We start from the raw sequence: 22250 nt of genomic DNA, 5'->3' as shown, positions 1-22250 counted from the left end.
ATCTGCTGACAACAATCCCCCCCATTCCCTTCCCTTTCCTTTGGCAGCTGGAGAGGCTGTGGGTGGGACTTTGGCCCTTGCCAGCGACAGGCCATCAGGGAAGGAAGGCAGAGCGATTTCACAGAGTCCAAGGCCAGATGGGACCCTTGTGACCAGAGGAGTGGGGCCCCCGTGCCTGGGGAGCCTGAAGAACTGGGCCTATGCTTTGAGCCTCAGGCAGAAGGCTTAAGTGGTGCTTGGGTTCCGGGTGAGTCACAGAACCACGTGTTGTGGGGCTGCCGCCCCGTCCCTCGCCGTGCCTGGAGCGCACACAGCTCTCCTGGGAGCTGCTGCATCAGCCCAAGCCCCTGTGACAGTAGCGAAGTCTGAGATGAACCTGGAAAACACGGGTCCAACCACTGTTGGCACCAGATCTTGTACAAAGTGGGCTGAGGGAGGTGTCTACTGACAGCTGCTGAGTCTTTGATTCTGTTTATGCTGCTCGTATACATGGATCATTTTTTATATTTGAAGTTGTGAGTATTGGCTCTGTGCTTGTCTTTCAGATGTTTGCTTCTGGGGGCCCCCCACACCAGGCACGACGACCCATTGTGAATGCGTTACAGTCAAGCGAAGCTGTACTTGACTGACGAAAGGGCCTCAACATGTGCCAATCCACAGCTGAGAAACGTTGCTGGGAACGTGCAGATCAGCAGAGAAGCAATGGCCGACTGCCTAAAAAAAGGTGTGGAGAGATGACCTGCCCATACTGGGAGGTACCATCACCCAGCGAGGACAGTGGAATTCTCTCCACCTGGGCAAGACAATAGAAAGGGCCCGTGCAGCTCCTCCATCTTTGTCTTCACTCCCACTCCTCACTTCAGAAGTATCTCTGCTATGAAATCGGCCTGGAAGGCTTGGTGACCCACCCCAACAAAGGATGATTTCAAGAGACTTTTAAGATTGCAATTTAGTCCTTCTCTGCCAAGAACCACCCCAGGAACTTTGCACTGATGTGTGTAAGGTAATTTCTTTAACAATTTTCTTCTCAATCTTTTCTCTCTTTTCATACACTTTGGAGTTTAGATTGTAAAGAATTGGCCCAGCATGCTCTTTTGGGTAAGATCGGAGGTATAATTCACCTGGGATGTGGCTGGTCACTTGGGACTGGAGGAACCCATGTGGAGTTGGTGAGATTGGCTTTCACAACCTCTCATCTGTATGAGGAGGGGACTGGTTGTGGCACAGGAGAACTTGAGTGTCCCAGGGAACTGCTGGGGTAACCTCTCGCTGGTCAGTGTGGCGACAGCCATGCTCGGTGTGACAGGTTTGGTGCCTCATAGTGGAGAACCCCCAGTCTTGGGCTAGGAGTAGCCCTGTTCTTTGCAATTCACTCCAGTTTGACACTCTCAACAGTGCCCCAGAAAACCCCCTATGGAAAAGCCCCACAACAGTGACTGGTTGAGGGCTGGAAATGTGGGCCATGGCACAAGCCCACGCCTGTGAAAAGGGCTGAGAGATTCCCCACTGTTCCTGCAGGAAACCAGCCTTTGGGGGTCCGGAAGCCCCACTTCACACTTGGTTGGGAGGCTGACAGAGCCAGGTGCTGCACAAAGTCATGCTGCCGAAAGTCCTAACGCTCTGGCACAGATTCAGAGAGCAGAGTTCAGGCACAGCAAAGAGCAAGACCAGCGGCCAAGGCCTGAGTACCTGACAGTCTGAAGGGAGGGCAGCCTCACCCAGAGCTGCAGGGGCTGGCTGCTCCTCTGCAAGGGGCTGACGGCAGAAGGTGTGGCTGGGCTGGGATGTGATGTCACTCGTGTGCGCGCGCATCGGGTCCGAGGGAACACATGCTGTGCCCCGCCCCAACAAGGACAATGCCAGCACACAGCAAGCAGGGTTATTTTTAAAATACTTTATTTTCCTTAATACTGACATTACAAAACAAAAAAGAAAAATACAAAAACCCACTATAAAACACTGAGGATCTCATTGAAACTGAGAAAAAAAGCAGCCCCCAGCCTGGCCTGCCACCCCGGGCTCCTCCCACCCCGCCGGGCTCAGCGTAACGGCATGTTCGCTTTCAGAGCCGAACACGGAACAGCGGAGGGGGCAGGCAGCATCTGCCCCATCCAACCTGGGTACACACGAGACGCTGCGTGGCAGTTACTAGCTCCTCAGAACGACGGCACTGCAGAGTTCCAAACCCTACGTGAGACACTGTACAGCTGTACATGGCAGACAGGGGTGTTCCTCCGGCGTCCAGAGAACCTCCGGTAAAGTCAGCTCACGCCTACCAAAGCAAGGCTCCGGAGTGGAGGGAGCAGGCCGCTCATCACAGGCCGACACGGAATGCGCTCCACGCGGCGCTCCGGGGGCGAGGGGGAGAAGACCAGAGGATTCCTAGAGCAGTGGGCAGCATTTGCTCTGTGCCTGTGCCTCCTTGGAGGATCAGCTTCTCAACCTTCCCAGCAGCAGGATGATACGCCTCAGTGGATGTAGAGCCCAGCCCCAGAGACATCGGCATGACAGGTAAGGTAAGCTAGGTAAGAAATATAAAAATCTCCCAATGGGAATCCCAAGTTAAAAAAAGCACAGCGTTTCCAAACCAAGCCGAGTCCCTCCTACTCCTCCATGAAGCACATCCAGATTTCCATCTGCCCTGCAGGAAACCATCACCACACACACTCTTCTCACGGCTAAGTGCCGACTTCCTAACTCCAACGCTGGCTCAACAGCCCTCGGCTCCAGTCTCACATCCAGACTTCGGCTACGTCTCACAGACAGGATGTCCACATGGCTGAACGGATGCCCCAAAGAGCTGGGATGAACCACTTCGGAAAAAGCCCTTCGGGGGTTAGATATAAAAGCAGCAACGCAAACTCAACACACCTGAACGAGGAAGCTCACATCCTGGGTCTCCTGCCTTGCCCGCTGCAACCTTCTCTTTTTGGCATGCTAGCATGCAGAGCAACTCCCCCTAGGAGCCTGGCCCAAATCCTCCCACACCTGCCACACAGGTTCTAAAGGAAGAAGCGGACTGCTTGTGTTAAACAGGCTGCAGAGGGTGAAGTGCCTTGCTGCTCAGCGTTTGCATTCAGCAGAGACAACAGCACAGCACAACGGACCACAGTAAACTAGATACCATGGCTCCATCTTAGAACCAGACCCGCTACGGAGCCACGGTGTGTCTGAGCAATGCCTCTGCTGGACACACCTGTGGGATTACTGGGGTTCTCGGTACTCAAGGAACCCAATAGCAGCAAGCTCCAGAAAGGTGAGCGCAGAGCTGACCCTCCCAAGTCCTATGTACACTGTGTGCAATCTCTACACCTCCGTGAGACACAAAACCAGCCTCTCGCCAGGAAGTTGACTTCAAAGCGTGCAAGGTGAGAACTGCCACGTGATAAAACTCCCAGGGCCTGCAGCCCAGGCCCACGTGCTTGTGCCAGGCAGAAAAGACGGACCTCGAGGGAAAGGTGCCCAGCCAAGGGAGCCAGCCCCAGTTAGTGCTCCTGCGTCTCACTCTGCCGGAGTGTACCAGAGGCTGCCTCCGGGCAGGTGCAAGGGCTGGGGCTAGCAGGACCGTTGGAAAAGGAGAGTGGGTTTGTGCATTTCAGTGCGATTGGGCATCTTCGCTTTGTGCGGCTGAGGCTGTGGCACACGTATTTGAAGTATTGCTACTTGATGAGCGTCCCAGAGGCTCTAGGAGCACGGCAGGTGCTGTTTGAGGATCTGTCTCGTCTGCGGCGCTATTTTGTCTGGGAAGCGGACTTTGAACTCTACAATCAAGTCTCCGCGCTGGGTGGGGACCTTTGGGAAGGGCAGCCCTTCCCCACGCAGTCTTTTCACCGTGCTGGGCTTGATGATGTCGTTGCAGGGCAGTGGGATCACCCTCCCGTCCAGAGTGGGAATGTTCACCGTACAACCACACAAGGCCTGCAAGGAAGAACAACAAACAAACATGAGACCAGCTGTAACTTGGGGTCCCTAGAAGATGCCCACGTGCACAAGAGCAGCGGAAGCTGGGAACTCCCACTGGCCTGGGCAGCTCTGCTCCCTTGTCCTGCAGACGCAACACCAGCCTCTGGCCTGTAGCTATTACATTTCACTTCTCTTGGCAAGGCAGCAGTGACACTTATCTGGGTGACCTACGTAATGTCTCCCACCTCTACACACCCTGGGCATTCTCCTGAGAACATAGCACATGGGTGAGTGTTCTTGGGGTGGGGCCCACTCTCCCCTCAGAAGTGGGGCAGGTTTCTCTAGAATTATGCACAGAGTATACAAGGTGCTCAGGACAAGCTGCATTTCTCCTGCCCCTTCCTCCTGACCCCGGTTTGTCTGAGACCAGAGATCCCGAAGAGGGGAAGTCAGAGCACCCGTCTCCCCAGCAGGACCACAGACAGCCTGGTGATGCACCATGCTGTGAGGAGCATGGCAGGGCCAGTGGCTGCACAGCAGTTCAGATGCAGATCTGGCAGTTCACACCCAAATTCGATTCTTTGACACTTGGTCTTAACAGAGACAGCAAGTGCCCCATGCATCACAAAGACAGCTTCCCACTCTGACATTCGCAGCGGTCTCAGGCAGGACACGTAACCCAATCGACATTTACAGTCAGTAATCTTCTCTCCCCGCTCCTCTCCCACTTCTGTCCTATGCACCCGATTTGTCAGTTTTCATGTCAATGTTTTGGCTTGTCTCGGTTATAGACTCGCCAAGCCGATTCCCCTTCCGCGCCATTCCCAGTCCAGCACTATCTCCGGCTTGGAAGAAGTGGGTCTGCCCCCCATGAAAGCTCATGGCCTAGTAAATTATTTGTTGAAGTGCTGCAGGACGGCTCTCTTGTTTCGTTAGAATGCAGACCACCACAGCGACCGTGCCGGTACTATTCTAGGGAGAGCTGCAAGGAGTCTCCTTATTGGCTGCTGCCACAGTCCACGGCAGACAGTGCCTGAGCTACTGGCTGTTCCCAGCTTGCCATCATAAGGGTGTGCACAAAGCACGCTGGAGCTCAAGGCAGCCCAGAGATTTGCAGGCTTGCCCTGGCCACCGGCCTGTGCATTACCCACACTGCCATTCGCTAACCTGACCAATGAAGCACCACGCCGGGGTGGGGGTGGGAGTTACTGCACAGGGTGATTTCTGGCTGCTACCCCAACATGGCGTGTCTTCCCTGGGAAGCAGGACTCGGTATTGCTAGTCAGCATGTGGTTTACTTTCAGCTGGTCCTGATAAACCAGACAGTACCTGGAGAGTTTCCAACAGGAGCCATTGGCTGGGGAATGGAAGAACACTGCAGATGGAAAGGCTGACGCTGTGCACATCCAGCCCTATGGCTCCAGTGACGTAACCCAGGGCTCTGCGTGCACCCCGTCTGGTGCACGGGAAACTGGGCAGGGGATGTGCCGCTAACTGCAAATGCACAGCAACAGCCCGTCTCTCACGAGCCGGGTTTTGACCGAATCAAGACCCAGAGTCTTTTTTTAGGAACCTCATTACATGCAGTCCGATGTCCAAGAAGCTATACAAGGCAATGGCCTGGGTGTGCAGGGCAAGTCCCACTCACTGGGCAGAGGCAGCCCGGGCGCTGGAATGGCAGGGAGCCTGCCAGCTGGATGAGGCAGTTGGCAGAACGGTGCATGCCAGCAGCTTGCACTGAATTGCCGACAACTGCTGCCTAGAGCCAGGGAGCATTGGTCAGGCAGCCCAAGGGACCCTACACTGCCCCCATTAACCCCCAAATGTGGGACCTGGCAACTGCTACACCCACGATTCCCAGCACAGCAGAGTGCCCTCCCCCCCAGGCAGGGGGAAAGAAGAACGTAAGAATGGCCACACTGAGTCAGACCAAAGGGTCATCCAGCCCAGGGTCCTCTGCCAGGTGCCCCAGAGGGAGTGGACCAAACAGGTAACACTCCAGCGATCTCTCTCCTACCATCCATCTCCAGCTTGTGACAAACAGAGGCTACGGACACCCTCCCCCCGGCTAACAGCCATTAATGGACCCAACCGCCCTGAATTTCTCTCTCTCTTTTTTAAACTGCTGCAGTCCGCGCCGTCACAGCCTCCTCTGGCCAGGAGTTCCACCGGCTGACTGCGCAGCGTGAACAACTTCCTCTTCTTTGCTTTAAACCTGCTGCCTGTTCATTTCCTTTGGTGTCCTCTAGTTCTTACATTATGGGAACAAACAAACAAACAATTGTTCCTTGCTCACGTTCTCCGCGTTACTCGTGATTTCATAGACCTCTACCCTATCCCCGCTTACTCTCCTCTTTTCTAAGCGAAGAAGTACCAGCCTCTTTAATCTCTCTTCACAGGGCACCTGCGTCCCAGCGCAGATCACTCCCTCATACAGAGAAGGGCAGTGAAGAGCGTGGAGGGATCTGGACTGGAGCAACCATCCCCAGACCCATCCTGATTCTAAGGGTCGGGGGGGACCATTATAATTCACCTCATTTGACCCTCCCATGGCACAGGCCAGTAATCTCTAAACCAAGCCCTGGCTGAGCTGGAGCATTTCTTTTACAGAGACTCCTGCCTCCAATTAGTGATGTCACGTGATGGAAAACCCCCCCAGCTCCCTGGGCAAGTTGCTGTAATGGTCACTTCCCTCCCAGTGCACAAACAGGGCCTGGCTTCTCCTCCAAACTTCTCTACCTCTAGCTTTCAACCACTGGGCCCTGGCTGACCTTTGGCTGCAAGCTTAAAAAGCCATCTCCTCCCAGGGGGCTCATCCCCACCGAGACCATGTCGCCTCTCAACCTTCTCTCGGCTTCTTTGGGCTCTTGCAACATGGCACGTTCTGCAGACAGTTGTTTTCCATACGGGGCTACAACCCTACAGGTGCTGTATCAGACAGACACCCACCAGGAGGCCAGAGCATCTGGACTCCAGCATCTCTTCCTTCTCCATGTTTCAAAGAGATGTCCTCTACCCTTTGCTGACGCCCAGGGGCCTGAGAGAGGCTGGCAGCACTGGGACAAACTAAATTTAGACTGTGGCCTTGTTGGACAATCCCTGATGAGATAACCAAGTGTTTCTGCAGCTCACCAGCTGTCGCCCTTTCCTGAGCTCAGCATCTCTGCCCAGGGCACTCGATTTATCTATAGCACACAGGCCCTGGAACCCCTGCCAACAGCAGCCTCCAAAAGGCCATGAAAGCAAGAGCCTGGGATTCCTCAGCCACTCACAGCACAGACGTTTCCTGGAAGTCTCAGTCTGGAAAGTTCTCTCCCTTCCTGCAGCAGGGAGAGCCGCTGACAGACGTGGGCAGGGAACTTACCTACAACCTGTCAATACACCTCTGCTGCCAGCTCCAACCGCCTGCGGGTGCAGCTCTCCAGACAGCTCCCTGGCTGTGCTCTGAGGGAAGAGTCTCTAAGGCAGGCGTGTCCAACCCGCGGCCCTGGACAGCCAGTAATGCGGCCCCACAAGATCGTAAACTTTTAACATTATTATGTAATTTACATACATTAACTATATTATATATTTTATATGCGGCCCAAGACAATTCCTCTTCACTCAATGCAGCCCAGGCAAGCCAAAAGGTTGGACACCCGTGCTCTAAGGTCACCATTCCCCTCTGCTCTCCCCTACACTACACTGGCTGGCTCCCAGCAGGCCGCCTGCTCCACAGCTGGTCTGGGCGCAGACTTGGGGTCTAGAGGAAGTGCCCAGCCTGGGTTCTCCTTGCAGTGGGGTAGCAGTGGTTTGCTGCAGCAGCTCATGCAGGCATTGCTGCTCTCCTCTGTGGCAGGTCTTAACAAGTTTCACCTCATTAGTAAAGGGAGCCCAGAGAGCTGGACATAGGCTCCACCTCCCCCAAGCTGGGGCCTCCTGACTTAGAGGGCCTGTGCAGAGCTGACGTGCTTTTCAGGGTTAGAGTTCTGGGCTTTGCATTTAGTAACTCTGTGGTCCTGGGCCATAAGCACCAGTGAGGAAGCCAACAGCCAGCCTCCGGCAAAGGATGCAAAGGGTACCCCCAGGCCTTGCATCCCGGCTGCTGGAATAGGCACTCGCGAGCCACAAACTGCACTTCCCCTCTTCCCCACAAACCCTCGAGTGTACATCTCTGCACCCGCTTTGCTGCTCAGGGCTGACGTGTACGGCCTGCCCAGCAAGGACCATACTCAGAGCCCAGAGGAAGAAAAAGTGCCTCCCTGCTGCTCAGCTAGCTACGCTCCTCTGCAGATCTCTGCCAGCCTGTGCCCACGGATGCACTGATCCTGCTCCCTGCACACTAGCTTATTGCTACTACGTAACTGAGTAACGGCCTCCCCACACCGCCATGGGTCTGCTGGCAGCCCGGCAGATTCCCCAGGAAATCGAGGGAAGGAGACTGTCTCAGCACCTCCAGTGGTTAAATCCAGGCACAGGAGCAGCTCTGTATGGCCAACTGCTAGGGGGCAAGCTGCTCGCCAAGCTGTTGGGGTTGTCATACGCTGGCTGCTTGTCGCATGACCGCCCTCAGGCCATTTGGCCAAAAGGTGACCCTACTGGCTTTGAGTGCAGCGGGGTCCTGCTCCCAGAGCAGCTTGCAGGAGGGCTGCAGTTCACTGCTGGGCCTCTGATCTGCCAGGCCACCTCTCCAGCTGCAGAACAAGTGCTCAGATCAGGCACCCATGCAGCGACTCCAGTGAGGAACAAGAAGGCGTCCAGCAGTGCTGCACAGCTGAGATGGCAAAGGGGAAGATCTCCTGGGGAGCCAGCACTGACCCGAAGCCCCGCGTACTGCAGAATGGCCCTGGCACACGGGCTGATGCCACATGGCAGAGCAAGGCAGCCTGCAGTAACAGGCACAGGACTTGGCAGTGCCGCGTCACACTCCTCGTGTCCTTAAATAACTCCGGCAGCTCCCCACACGCGTGGGCAAGGATGTTGCCTCACTTGGGAAAACACGTCACCGTGAGCCAATGGGAGGTGAGCGATGCTCTGAGACGGGCCAGCGCTGCTGGGGGATTAAGCACTTCAGCAAGCCGGAGTACGTGTGCTGCTGGCAGGAGAGGGTCTCACGGGGCCATCTCCTGGGAGCTGTCGGCTCTGTAGAGCAAGAGCAGTGAAGACAAGACCTGCTATGTCTAAGGCACACAACATGGGCTGTCCTCCTCATCCCCCTCTTTGGGAAAATCCCCCCGGGGAACGCAGGCACAGCAGCGCTGCAAGGCCCCTGTGCCTCGCTACAGGGGACAGAAGAAAACAAAAGCTCTACTGCCAGAGACAGCTTGTGCGGCACCCCCCTTTGGCAGGGTCAGTTTCTCTTCTCTGGAAGCAGAATGAAAAGGGGAGTGGTCAGGCTTTGTGGGGTGGGCTCTGCAGCGGCAGACACAGAAGGAGGGAGTCTGGGCTCAATTCCTGCCTTTGCTCAGAGACACTGCAAACCCGTCAATCAACCCATCAGTAAAACGGGCACATTTCCCAGTCAGGTGGGACTAGGGGGCTTCATGCTGACGATGCAGTCAAAGGTGCTTTGCCAAGCAGTATGACCTGGAGATCTGGTTTACACATGACAATACACACCACGCCTAGGCAGAGAGGGAACCAGCCCGGCCCATACTCAGACTCCAACACTGACCAGGTTAAGGTACCAAGAGCACTGGAAAGCGGATGTCTGTAGCGATTGGGTAGAAGCTTGGCCCCATATAGAGTTCCACGTGCTATAACAGGCCATACTCAGCAGCTGGTATCACTTTGGTGATGGTTAGCTGGGATCGCTACCTTCCGGGGGAGATTTGGCTCCCTCCTCCAGGGGGAGAGAATCAGGTTAGTTCTGCTCACTCTTCCCCACATTCTGCACGCAGTGGGTGCATTTCTGCCCTTTCCTTACAATCCCACCCCCTCACTCCCAGGGCACCCAGACCTCCCACTAGCTTCAGCAGGAGCTCAGTACTCACCCACTTCTGGCAGTCAGCCATGTGTGCTTTAAAAAACTTGTTACTAGCACTTGTAACTAACTCCTCCTCCCCTGGCACAGCAACTTTGCTCATGCTTCAGCTTCCCTGCATGGAGCCTGCTCACACCTAACAGTTGTTTGCAAAGAGGCCAAGCTCCAATTTAAAAAAATTTAAAGTACATCTGAAATTTCAGTTACAAGTGACACTTAAGGTTCATATGAATGGAAAGAAATATCAACAAAAGTGACAAGAAACAAAGCGTTTTTTAAAAGCTACAGCAACAGGGGGCAGAATTAGAAACTGATTACAGGGAAAATGCAACCACAAAGCACACAACCTGGCAGGCGGCTTGAGGGCAGGCAGAGCAACCAAAACCACAATCAGCTCATTTGTAAGATGATTAGATTTTCAGCAATGTCCCACCGCTAGCGTTGGGAAAGCCAACGGAGCACAACTGACTCCCTGATGTCACTTCTAGGAGATGGAAAGAATCCTCCCCGCCCCAAACATGCAGAACTCTTTCACCCTCAAGGTTGCAAATGGGGGGAGAAGTCGTGTATCAGAATCAAACCTTTAGCCTCCCCTGCCGTTCACCCGTCAGACTGCGTCAATGATTTTGAGGGACTCAGTTGTATCTGGCCCCAAACGTGTGTATTTTAGAACCAGCTTTCAGGGAGCGAGGAGGCCAAGGGAAGTGCTCCTGGAGCGTGTATGTTTCATTCCATGGTGTGCGCCTCAGAAGCAGGCAGGCAGCCCCCTCTCCTGTGCTGCGCCGTTACGCTAGCGCCTGGGAATCAGAAAGCGTCAGTGCTGCCAAGGACCCAGAAAGGCAAGACAGAAGGTAGCAAAGTGACAGTACACATCCCCTTAGCTTAGAGGTTTCCTGCCTCTAGTCTCCCCCTTTAATGCCAGTGAAGCCAGACTAGACATTAGTGAAAGAGCAATGAGAAATAATCCCCTTGACTGGATAAACTGTAGGGGAATGACACCCCCCCAGCTCCCGCCACACACACACTGCTTTCACGGAGGTGCTAGGCAGATCCGCTATTACCTCTGTAACAGCCGGCGCCTACCACTCAAAGGGTAAGAACCGCACAGGCAACCTGCCAGGAGCCCAGGGGGCACCACATTGGCACTTAATTCGCTATAGGGGAGCAGTTCGTTATTATGAAGATGCAGCCCACTGAAATGAGTCCCAGCATGCAGTGCTCTGCCATATACCAGCCCCCAAGCTGCCCTGCACCCTAGAGCCTGTCATGTGCACGGTCTGCCTCGCCACAAGAAAGAGAAGGGGGTCCCATGTGACATTGTCACTAGGGATGAAATCAGAGGAAGTTTCCTGGCTCAATGCTGTGCCAAGCTGAAAACATGGGGATTTACCTAGTGTAATGACAGGCCTTCATCAGCTCACAGTACAGCCAATGTGGCATTTTGCCACTGACTTCTGTGGAGTCAGGACCAGATCAAGATAAATATGGAAGCCGGCAGGTGCCACTAGAACCAGGCTCCAGATGAAGCATGCACGGAGAGGTTGCTTCCAGTGTAAATGTGATGTTTTTGTGGGCTTGTTTACCTCCGGCTCCTGAAGATACCTCCAGGCAGCAGTGGCACAGCTAAATCCCAGCTCTCCGAAAAGCAGCTCGCTTCTTCCTCTCTGCGCCTCCCACTGAGCTGCTCTGGCAATTTTAAGAAGGGACAGTTTTCTGCCACCCACGGATCTCTGGGGAAGCCACTCAGAAGTGCATTCCCCAGAGGGGCTCCTTCTGGGCCCTGCCAGATGACAGCAAGTGCCCAGTGCTGGCTTACTTGCCACACACAGAGGAGAGTGCCTGGAATGACCTGCATTGGGAGATCGGGGGAAGTATCGCCCTTCCTTGCCTCCTGGTTTGGCCAGGGCTTTAGCGTGCAAGAGCTGTACAGGATGGCTGTTAAGTCTGATGGGCTGGCGGAGGCCTGGCAGGGAGAGAGCACTGAGCCATGTATTTGATGAAGAACTGAGGACGTGTCTCTCTGCCAGTTTTAAAGTGAAGGCTTTGAACCAACACTGTCCTGATGGGGAGAAATAAGTAGGCTTCTCTGAGGAGCAGCCACTGCCCAGGGAGCACAGGACAGGAGTCTGCCAGACTAGCTCCTAGCCCAGGGAAGGTCCCACCACCCCACGCAACCCACAAGATACTGAAACCCAACAACTATCTCCAGCTCCCTGATCCCCTGCCCTCGCTGTGTATAGAGCAGGTTGGAACCCAGGGTTCCCCAGCTGGCCTGGGCTCTCAAGATGCTCCAGCCCCACTCCACCTTCCAACCAGGGCTGCAGGGACGGAGGCACAGCAACCAGCAATTCCATCTCCAAGCCCCTTGTGGACTCCTGGGTAATTTGCTTCCTTTGTGTTGCAGTGCTCAGGGAAAGGGAGCAGCACAGGGTAGATTCTCTGCCCTCAGCATTGATGGTGGCCCCCATATGAAACCGACAGAAGATTATGGAGAAACTGGACGACAGTATCAGAAGGACCCACCCGGGGCACATTTGTGAGGACCCATTGCGATATGGAAATATGACTCCCTCTCCCAGGTGTTGCTGGCTACACAGAGCAGAGCTGTGCCCTTCCAGAGCAAACTGTGGGTAAGTCACCTTGACTCTGGTGTGCCGAATGGGCCATTATAGGCGTGTCTCCCAGCAGGCCCCCGCCCTGAATGGTCACTGGCTGTGAAGCAGCACTTCATTCAAATGAAGTGGTGACCTGGAAGTGCTAGGCCTCCTCCTGGCTACAGAGCCCAGCAGAAAGGTCGTGGTGCTCAATCTGGGGGTGAAGCCGCTGGCTTAGGCTTGCTGGGACTTGTGGCCAAAGCCAAAGCCGCAGCCACCTCCTGATGTGGGGCCAAATGCCAAGCCTGAGGACTCCTGCCTGGGGCAGCAGGGCTCAAGTGACAGGCCCTTGCCTGGGGCCGAAGCCGTTGGGCTGTGGTCCCCCTGTCTAGGCCAGTGGGGCTCAGGCCTTGACCCTAGCCACAGTCGGGGTGGCAAAGCTCAGGTGGGCTCAGGCTTCCTGTAGTCGTGGGGTAATGTCTGTTGTCAGAAGCGGATCACGGAGCAATGCAGTTTGACAACCTGGGTTTTAGAAGAAGGGGAGCCATCCAAAAGTACCTGGATGAAAGGCTTTTTTACCCAACCTCTGGTCCGCTGAGCTTTCTTCTATCAAATGCACTTACGTACATGGACTAAATCAGTCTTTAAAAAAATCCGCCCACCAAGAGCTACATTAAAAGACAGACACTCCCTACAACCTGAAGTGAATGGTATATTGCAACTGCCAGCTATTTAAATGTTTAATGTACTGCCAGCGGGGACTTACTAAAAAGAAGTTAGACAGCAGTACCCTCAAACATGCATCTCATGAATGCAGGTTACCCTTGTCTTCCTTTCCACATCTGCCTGGCACTGCCTGTTGCTCTAACTCATTGAGTCTCCACTAAAGTTCAACTGCAAATGACAGCCACCATGAGTTGTTTGTTCTGCAAAGCACAAAACTAACTCCACGTGCTGCTCCGATAAATAAAGCAGCGCACACAGCCTGGGAGGGAGAGACCAGAAGAGAAGAGCTGGCTCAGCCTCAAACCAGGGTGCCAGGCAAACGGTCGTCATGCAGCCCCATCAACAAACCTGCAACCTCCCTGGGATCACCCCAGCTGCCCGGCCCGGCAGCCTGGCATTCCAGTGCAGAACACTGACGTCAAACAGAGACAAGCTCTGGCGGTTGGAGCAACACGAACCAACAGGCTGAACAGGCAAAGCCACTGGACTGAGGCAGGATCTGATCCCCTGGACACGAACACACCATACTTGGCGCACAAGCAAGGGGAAAGGTAATTAGAGCCAGCACAATGGTATCAGCTGGACCTGGATACTGAACTACTGGGGTAGGGAAGTGGAGAACAGCCCTCCCTGTAATGCTTTCCCCTGTTACGCCCTGTGTGACTGTCTAACCCTGTGAAAGCCAACCACCCTCTTCTCCGGTCAGTTCAAACCACCAAACTCATACCCTGGAGTGTAGTGGTGCGTGGCTCCCACCAACCCACCTCTTTCAGGCTGATCATCGCCGTGTAGACCACATTTGTCCCATCTCTCTTGAAATGGGCATGAGGCTTGTCCTTGAGAATGAAGACGATGTCTGCGGGGATGTTGTCTGGCGTGGCATCTCCTTCTTTGGGAAAGGTGATTTTGGTCCCTTCCTTCCACCCCCTTTTAATGACAATGTTCAATATCTTATCCTCGGTCCTTGTGGTTCGCCCGTCAGGGTTCAGGCGCCGGCGGGTGATTTTCATCCTTTTGGTAGAGCCATGGAAGATTTCTTCCAGGGAGACCCTGAGCTCATGGATGATGGGCGGGTCCTGGACCTTCCTCCGGCTGTGGAGTGGCTCCGGGTGCCGTCGATGGACCCCATTGATGCCATTGAAGCCAAACCGCCCAAAGGCGCTGAACGGGTCGTCGTCGTCATCCATATCCACGTCTTCCTGATCGAGCCCATTGAACATCCGGGAGCGACTGCTGGCAAAGAAGATGTCGAAGGGATTGGAGCCGCCGAAAAAAGAAGCAAAAGTGGCATGCGGGTCTCCATGGAAGGTGTAATGGAAAGTGTTTCCGGAGCCACCAGAGGAACCCCCTCCAGTTTTGAGACCTGGAACACAGCAAGGAAAAGACAACGTTAAGATAATCCACAGAACGTGGCTGATCCCTTCCAGTCCTGTCTGACACACAGGGAATGTGGGCAGAGCGATGGCTGGGCCACCCTGACTAGACGTCTATTGTTGGCTCTCTCCTAATATGCAATAGGGGAACTGAAGATGGACTTCAGTCTCGCTGTTGCAAGCTCCCTCTCTCTGGGATCTCGGATCCCACAGGTCCTCACGCGCCTCTCCTCCACCACCACCTGGCCGCAATCTGCATCTCCTTCCCAACGAAGAGCCTAGCTGACCAAATCACTCTTCCCTGGCTCAAAGGCAGGCAGTGTCCGGGGAGTCGAGATGCCTCAGCACTGTGCTGGAGCTCAAGTTTCCAACGGCTGCACTGGAGCTGATGTCAAATGGGCATGGAACAGGTATGTTTATAGAAATCCTGCGTAGGAGAGTGTGTAGCCAGCCAGACTTCTATCCCCACCCCCACCCCGCTGACACACACCCATATTGTTAGCCTGTCTCCCCAAAACATTTGATTGTATTCGCTCTGTTTCTAGTGCTGGACCCGCTCAGCGTTTGCCCATGGGCATCACGAGGGAAAGAGACACATGACTGACAGCACTGGGAGGCTCCCAAACATCTGTCATGTTCCTTCCTGCTGTACTACAGGAAGCCATTCAGCCTCTGTTAAGCTGTTAAATTTCATAGCATGATAACTGCTGGAGTCCAAAGACCATATGGGCTAGGCAGATGACGGCTCTTTCAGACTAATTTAGTGACACAAACCACAAGTCTCAGCTCCCGCAAAGGCAATGCTGAGTACATTACATTTCCTCCTGAACACCCTGTTCATGCTGTGATCTATTGCCTCTCCCAAGGCGTTTGAACTGCGCCATGGACTCATGGCCTGGCGGTAGCACACTGAATTTATGAAAGGCTTTGAACTCTGTGAGCAATTGTTTAGTCAGGGCTTTTGCACAGAGACTGATGGGAGGCCAGCATTCTACCCTAACTAGCGCCTCCACCACCAACCTGCCCATGCGTGAGAAAGCCACTTGGCTCTCAGATGAAAGGGGTTAACATGAAGGCCAAAGTGTTATGCAAAATGTCAAGGCTCACCGACCTGAGATGTTGTTAATGGTGATGGGAGCCAAGCACACTGGCTTCTTGTTCGGAAAAAACCTGCTCTTCCCGTCCCTGTGACCAGCCAAGATCGGACCGTAGAGCGACGCTCAGGAACAGAACGCAGACTGCTCCATTTAAAGACCTAACTAATACCCTGAAGATTTATTTCTTTTGGCAACTATCAAAAGATGTTCTTGCACCAGGGCTTCTCTCAGTCCCCGCCCTCCCCAGAAACCTGCTCCTACTTGATTCTCCACAGACACCCGACATTTGTACCTGTCCACTGCAAAGCCCTGGAAGTCCCTATGCAGCCAGGGTGTGAGGCAGACAGCCCCTCTCAAAAATCTATGCAATAAATATGCAAAGAGGCTCGGCAAGGTGACCGGCAAGTTGCACAGGGCTGGGGGAGATGCTCCCAGTGCTCCCTTCACATCGCCACATGCTGTGGGCATATATGTCATGTATTTCTGATTGGTGGGGTCAAGCAGGGGTTTCACCAAGCCTAGCTCAGGGTCTATTTTCAGCTCTCTGCTTAGAAAAGAGTGCTATTTCTGAAAAGCTGGCTTCTTGTGCCAACCCCTCTAGCCAAAGACAACAGCAGAAGATGCAAGCCAGGCAAACACAGGAAGGACAAACTAGCTGTTCTTTTCCGCTGGTCTTGACAGCTGAGTTTGCCTTGGGATGCAGAGGCCTTTCATTGGCTTCACTATGATACACATAAGCAAAGGCTCCCCGTCCACTGACCCTGCACCTTAGCCTCCACATAACTGTGCAAAAGGGACTTAGTCTGATGTACGCTACCAAGTCTAACGTGCACTGAAACTGATCACCAGTAGACCTAGTTTAGCCTGCAAATATTGTGCTTGCCTTTGCCCAAGACCCCGTGGGAGCAAGGGACCAGTGTACTGTCTGAGCTCCCACTGCCCAATCCCAAAAAAAACTCAGTGTCACAGCAAGCTTCCTACCTGCACTAGCCTGGTGGAGCTGATCTAAAGATTCAAATTTGGCAAGGAATGGAACTGGAGGTCCACTCCCACCACTTTCAAGTAGGTGGTTACAGTACACCTCCCTCCAACCCCGTCTGAACACGTGTGTGATCCTCCCTCAACAGCTAATGCTGCTTTTGTGTCACAGCAACACTCAGACATCAGCAGTTTGATTCTGCTGTGGAATGGAGTGGAAGGCATGAGCGGGGCTCACACGAGCAGAGAGAGGCTGTCCTGGTGCATGAGAAGGTACTGGCAACCACCAGTGGGGACATAGTGACTCAGGGCCTCTTCTACAGCTGCATCCCCCTGGGCACACAACTGCAAAGGCACCAAGCTACTGATAGCCCTTCTCTGCAGGTGTCTGCAAAGGCAGGCACCCAGTTTCCAGAATGGGTGAGTGCCATACAAGTCCTGTCTGTATATGCCGGGTATGTATCTAGCCCCTTTCACCGCTGCATCAGAGCACATCACAAGTGAGGAAGGCAGGGTTGGCACCCATCGTGCAGAGGAGGGGCAGAAGCACAGGGAGCAGGGGACTTACCCAAGGGCAGATGGGATGCCTACTTGTTCAAAAGGGGTTAGTACATTTGGCGCTGTTGCAGGGACGCAGGACACTCAGTCCTAGGCTAGATCGTCCCTACTGAACCAAACTTCCTCTCATCCTAAGGAAGCTCCCCAAAACAGGATGCGAGCGGCATGTAAGGCTTCGCCTCCCTCTGGAGAGGGTTAATTTTTAACCAGATATAACCAAATGACAAGCCCCTTCTGCCTGAGAGGGAATAATAGAATCCTAGGTCTGGAAGGGACCTTAGGAGGTCATCTAGTCCAGCCCCCTGCCCAAAGCAGGATCAAACCCAACTAAATCATCCCAGCCAAAGGACTTTAAGCTGGGACTTAAAAACGTCTAGGGATGGAGAATCCACCACCTCTCTTGGTAACACATTCCAGTGCTTCACCACCCTCCTGGGGAAACAGTTTTTCCTAATATCCAACCTACACCTCCCCGTCTGTAACTTCAGACCATTGCTCCCTGTTCTGCATCTGTCACCACTGAGAAGTTTCCCTCCATCCTCTTTAGAGCCCCCTTCCGGCAGCTGAAGTGTTGGATCTTTTCACAGGTCCCGAAGGCGAGGTGCCACAAAGGATGAGACAAAGAATTGACAGCAGGGGACCGACAGTCTGGGAGACTGAAGGCCCTAAGTTTATTTTTCCCATAGCTTTTATAATCAAGTAAGAGCACATTATTATGAGAAAAGCAATCAGATATAATTCGTCTAGCTCAGCACATCTATCTCTAGTAAGGGCACATTGTTCCTCCCATGCCCTGACCATGAACTCTCGGAAAACATCTGGTTCAAGCAACACAGCTCCCCCATGGCCTGCCTGCAGAAGAGTAACATGTCTTGTTTGCAAAACATGTTATGTTGCTTCAGACGCCAAGAGTTCAGCTGGGCCTGGGAGGCAGGTAGGAGGGAAAGGCAAAACTCCTTCACTGAAGGCTGCTATCAGGTTGCTCCTCACTCTTCTCTTCTGTAAACTAAGCAAGCCCAAGTCCCTCAGCCTCTCCTTGCAGGTCATGTGCTCCAAACCCCTAATCATTTTCATTGTCCTTCACCAAACCTGCTCCACTGCAGCCACATCCTCTCCTCTCTGTATTGGAGGGCCTAGAACTGGAAGCAATACTCCAGATACGGCCTCACCAGCACCGAACAGAGGGGAATAACAACTTCTCTAGATCTGCTGGAAATGCTCCCCCTAACGCACCACAACATGCCGTTAGCCTTCTTGGCTACAAGGGCACACTGCTGGCTCATCTCATCTACAGCCTCTCATCCACCACAGTCCCCAGGTCCCTTTCTGCTGCACTGCTACTTAGCTAGTCGGCACCCAGCCTGTAACAATGCTTGGGATTCTTCCATCCCAAGTTCAGGACTCTGCACTTGTCTTTGTTGAACCACACCAGATTTCTCTTAGCCCAATCCTCCGATTTATCTAGGTTGCTCTGTGCCTGATCCCTACCCTCCAGTGTATCTATCTGACCCCCTCGCTTAGCATCATCTGCAAATTTGCTGAGGGTGCAATCCATCCCCTCATCCAGGTCATTAATAAAGATGCTGAAGTGAACATCAGTGTTGAGTTCCGCCCCAGGATTTGAACACCTGCAAGGGGGTTCTGAGTCCAGGGGCTGCTTTGTGAATGGCTTTGTTTATGTCAGAAACAGCTGGTCAGTTTCTTCTGGATTCTTCTCTCCATGCTGGACTCCTTGATTTCGTGAGCTCCCTTCCAGCCCTAGGTGTCTATGAGTCTGTGCTCAACACCATAAATTTGCTCTTGCCTCCACTTCTGGCCAGAAGCAGGTGCCCATCCCTGCCACTTACAGGCGCTGGCACGCTGGCCATGGAAGCTGCTTAATCACCGAGGCTTTGATTTTTCACCCTTGGCATAATTAGTGAGCTGTTCCCATGGAACAAGCTGGCCCTTCCCAAGCCACTGAGAGGCAGCACATCTCAGGTGTCATGACCACCTCAAAGGGAAGAGATCAGAAGAATCTGTGTTGGCACCAGGAGAGGCTCCTGACAGAGGAGAGCAACAAGAAGTCTGTTTGCACAGGTGATGGTGTGTGGCAGCGGTGAAGCACAGAATGGTCCGAGTTTACACTACGGGGGCCACCGGGAAGGGGATGGAAATCACAGGAAAACGCATAGTCTGATCTGACTCCCCACCTTGTGCTAAAGGCTCAGGCACAGAAGGGCCAAGGCCTTAATAACCCTGACCCCCTCAGGCCAGTTATTCCCCGCCATGTCACCACCCTCCAGAACTCAGCTGTGCACACACAGGAGCCATGTGGTGCTGGGCAGGAGAATTCTCTCCAGACCATACTCAGAGAGATGACAAAATGATAAAAGCGGGCGGAGGGGAGGAAGACCAGTGCTGTGGCATTGATCAGTGCTCCCAAGCGGGGCCATGGGTGAGAAAATGACACCCAAACAGCTATAAAGGCTCATAAGGTAATGAGACGCTGACACCAAGAAAAACTCAGATTCTCAGTTACAGCTGGTGTTTGAGCCCCTGAGGTGCAGGGCAGTGATCTCAGGAGGGAGATTCCATGGGATGCACTGGCAGCTGAAGGGTACAAAGAGGAAAAGTGACACCTGCTGCCGACCCCACTGAGTAATGGCAAAAAAAGTGAAACACAAAAGAGGAGATTATGAAGGACTGGATGCTGCCCAAACTGTTTCTCCCCTGACCGCCCCCAGGGACCATCTCCTGCTGGCATGGCTAAGGGCTGAGTCTGGCCCTACCACTGCGTGTTTATTGTGACTGCTAAGCCCTGAAGCAATCCGGCCCGAGGAACATGTGCGGGGGTGGAGCATGAAGCTCACTCCCTATAAGCCCTATTCCCTTCACCAACGGGCACCTGCCAACAGGAATGAGTTTGGAGAGGATCTGATTGGGCACAGTGCAGACAGAGTATGTGCAGCGAACACACTTCTCCAGCCACAGTTTTGATGCCTGGTTCAGCTTTAGGTCAGCCCCAGGACTGCAAGGAGTTGGACCAGTGTTCCCTGTAAACTGAGCACATGGGTGGCCACCCAGGAGAGAGTCAGGTGACGCCCAGCTAATTGCAGAGTGCCCTCAGCCACCCACAGCTGGTGGCTTGTTTTTCTATGGGCGGTGCGCATTCACACATCTCAGGTTACATAACAAAATTTATTTGCCCAGGGATGATAAAAATTAGAGGGAACACTGAGCGAGGCTTTGGCGAGGACCAAGTAGTAGTTAAGAAAATGCGACTTACTCCCAGCAGCAGGGGAGGAGACCGGGCTAGCCACAGACCTGGGGAAGCAGCAGGGTGCAGGAAGATGAAAGCTGAGGTCGCAGCAAAGCGCTCAGGTGATCCACCTTCCTTGTCAGCCTGAGCCACATCAGCAGTTTCTGGCCTTTTTTTAACACCCAACACGCTGCAGAAAGTCTATTGGAGAACAGAGTTGCTACAGCTTTTACTTGTCAGTCTAACCAGTGCAGCCTAGAGGCAAGGCAGAGGCAGGCTATTAAACCTCAGGCAGTCCTTCCCTTGGGGTTCTGGGGGGTTCTTCTCCACAGCCCTTTCATACAGTGCTCAGTGATGGGACTTTTGCCTCTCCTGCGGGGAGTCTCAGTCAGCCTGGGGTTCTGTACAGTCAGGATGTTTTCCCTCTGTTCAGCTTGTTTGCCTTCCACCGGATCTCAGCATTCCTAGTTCCATCCCAACCAAAATAAAAGTGTGGTTCAACTAACGCCTCCCAGACCATCTGTGTTTCCACTGGCGGCAGGTGATTGTAATCTCAGACAGCAGAGAATTGCTGCAGTTCTGAGAGTCCGGCACAGCAGTGACACATATCACTGGCTCCATCATGAACAAACGACTAAAAGTAAGAACTGCCAGAATGGAGATTTTTCCAACACTTTTGCAGGCCTTTCTTCTTTGCTTAGCTAAACCGGGAAAACCAGCTACCCCAGCTCTCAATGAAGCTTCCGAGCCAGGTACTTGGACATCCAGTGCCTCACCGCGAGCGGCACTCAGACACAGCATGAGAGCACCTGCCCTTCACCATTTCCTAAAAAAGCTCCTAGTCCTCTTCACACATTGCTGACCTGCCTCAGTCTCCCACACCCACAGAAAGGGGATATGGAGACTCTTGTGCCTAACAATCAAACAGCATGGGAGACCTTGGTCACTATCAGCAGAGACATCCCCGTCTGCTGCCAAGGGCACCGAGGTATCTTGTTTATGTTTACGGTGATGGCTGGAGAAAGTGGACACAACTGCTCACAAAGCCTGCTGGGAAGAATACATCTTGCTAGCTGAACAGCCTGTTTACACCAGGCCCTGGGCTGTTTTAAGTGCTAAACTCTTTTGCTGATTAATGCAAATACTATTCACTGCTCTCTTCATCCTCTGCAAATAGGGTTGCAGAAGCGTCCATATTCTACTAATAAGGTTGTGCATGGTGGAATAGTGCCCTACTCCATGCCAACAGGGAGAGAACAGCAGCACCTTAGTTTCAAAACAAGAATCTATTAGTGAAGCTTGGAAAGGCTTTGAGACACGTAGGGTCAGTATGTACCAGCAAGAAAAAAGAAGGTGGGGGCACGGGGAGGGAAGGCTAGTTCATAGGGAGCACCACTGCACAGACAGGCTGAGACCCAGTGAGAGGGAACAGGGAAGGAGGGGTGGTGAGAGAGAAGGCTGTTTGTGGGTAGGGAATTTGTGCTAAGGGAAAGAGCGTGACTCTGCGGCCTCTGTTTGATTGCGGAGATAAACACCCTGCAGTTCTAAGCTCTGAAGAAACGATTCGGCCTTCAGAATAACTGGGAGAAAAGCAAAGAATGCCCATTTCGTTCCTGGGTGTGTCAAAGTGAGCAGTAATGACTGCCTGGATTTAGCTCTCTGTGCATCTCTCTTCCTTACCTAACTGGCTACTTTGTCTGAGGAGGGCTGCTGGCAGCAGGGGGTGCCGAGGAGTTGGGATTGCATGCTGGAAACTGCCTTCGACCAGCCCCAAAAGGATTAGCAGAGAACTGGGTCAAGTGACTATCTTTGGCTCTT

At 53.4% G+C, this 22250-nt stretch overlaps 1 protein-coding gene across 4 annotated transcripts in view; it reads right to left on the bottom strand.

The window, feature by feature from the left end:
• Positions 1 to 1874: 1874 nt before the first annotated feature.
• Positions 1875 to 22250, bottom strand: part of DNAJB5 (DnaJ heat shock protein family (Hsp40) member B5) — a 28375-nt gene continuing 7999 nt past the window's right edge. For all 4 annotated transcript variants that reach the window (XM_074995869.1, XM_074995867.1, XM_074995870.1 and 1 more), the window contains exons 3-4: positions 13950 to 14548; positions 1875 to 3918 (exon numbers count right to left, since the gene is read on the bottom strand). In XM_074995869.1, the coding sequence (XP_074851970.1) occupies positions 3685 to 3918; positions 13950 to 14548 (833 nt within the window). In that variant the 3' untranslated portion in view covers positions 1875 to 3684. The remainder of the gene's footprint in view (positions 3919 to 13949; positions 14549 to 22250) is intronic.

This window comes from Carettochelys insculpta, chromosome 5 (genome assembly GCF_033958435.1).
Source record: "Carettochelys insculpta isolate YL-2023 chromosome 5, ASM3395843v1, whole genome shotgun sequence".
NCBI classification, from domain to species: Eukaryota; Metazoa; Chordata; order Testudines; family Carettochelyidae; genus Carettochelys; species Carettochelys insculpta.
This window is presented reverse-complemented; position numbering and strand designations above follow the sequence as displayed.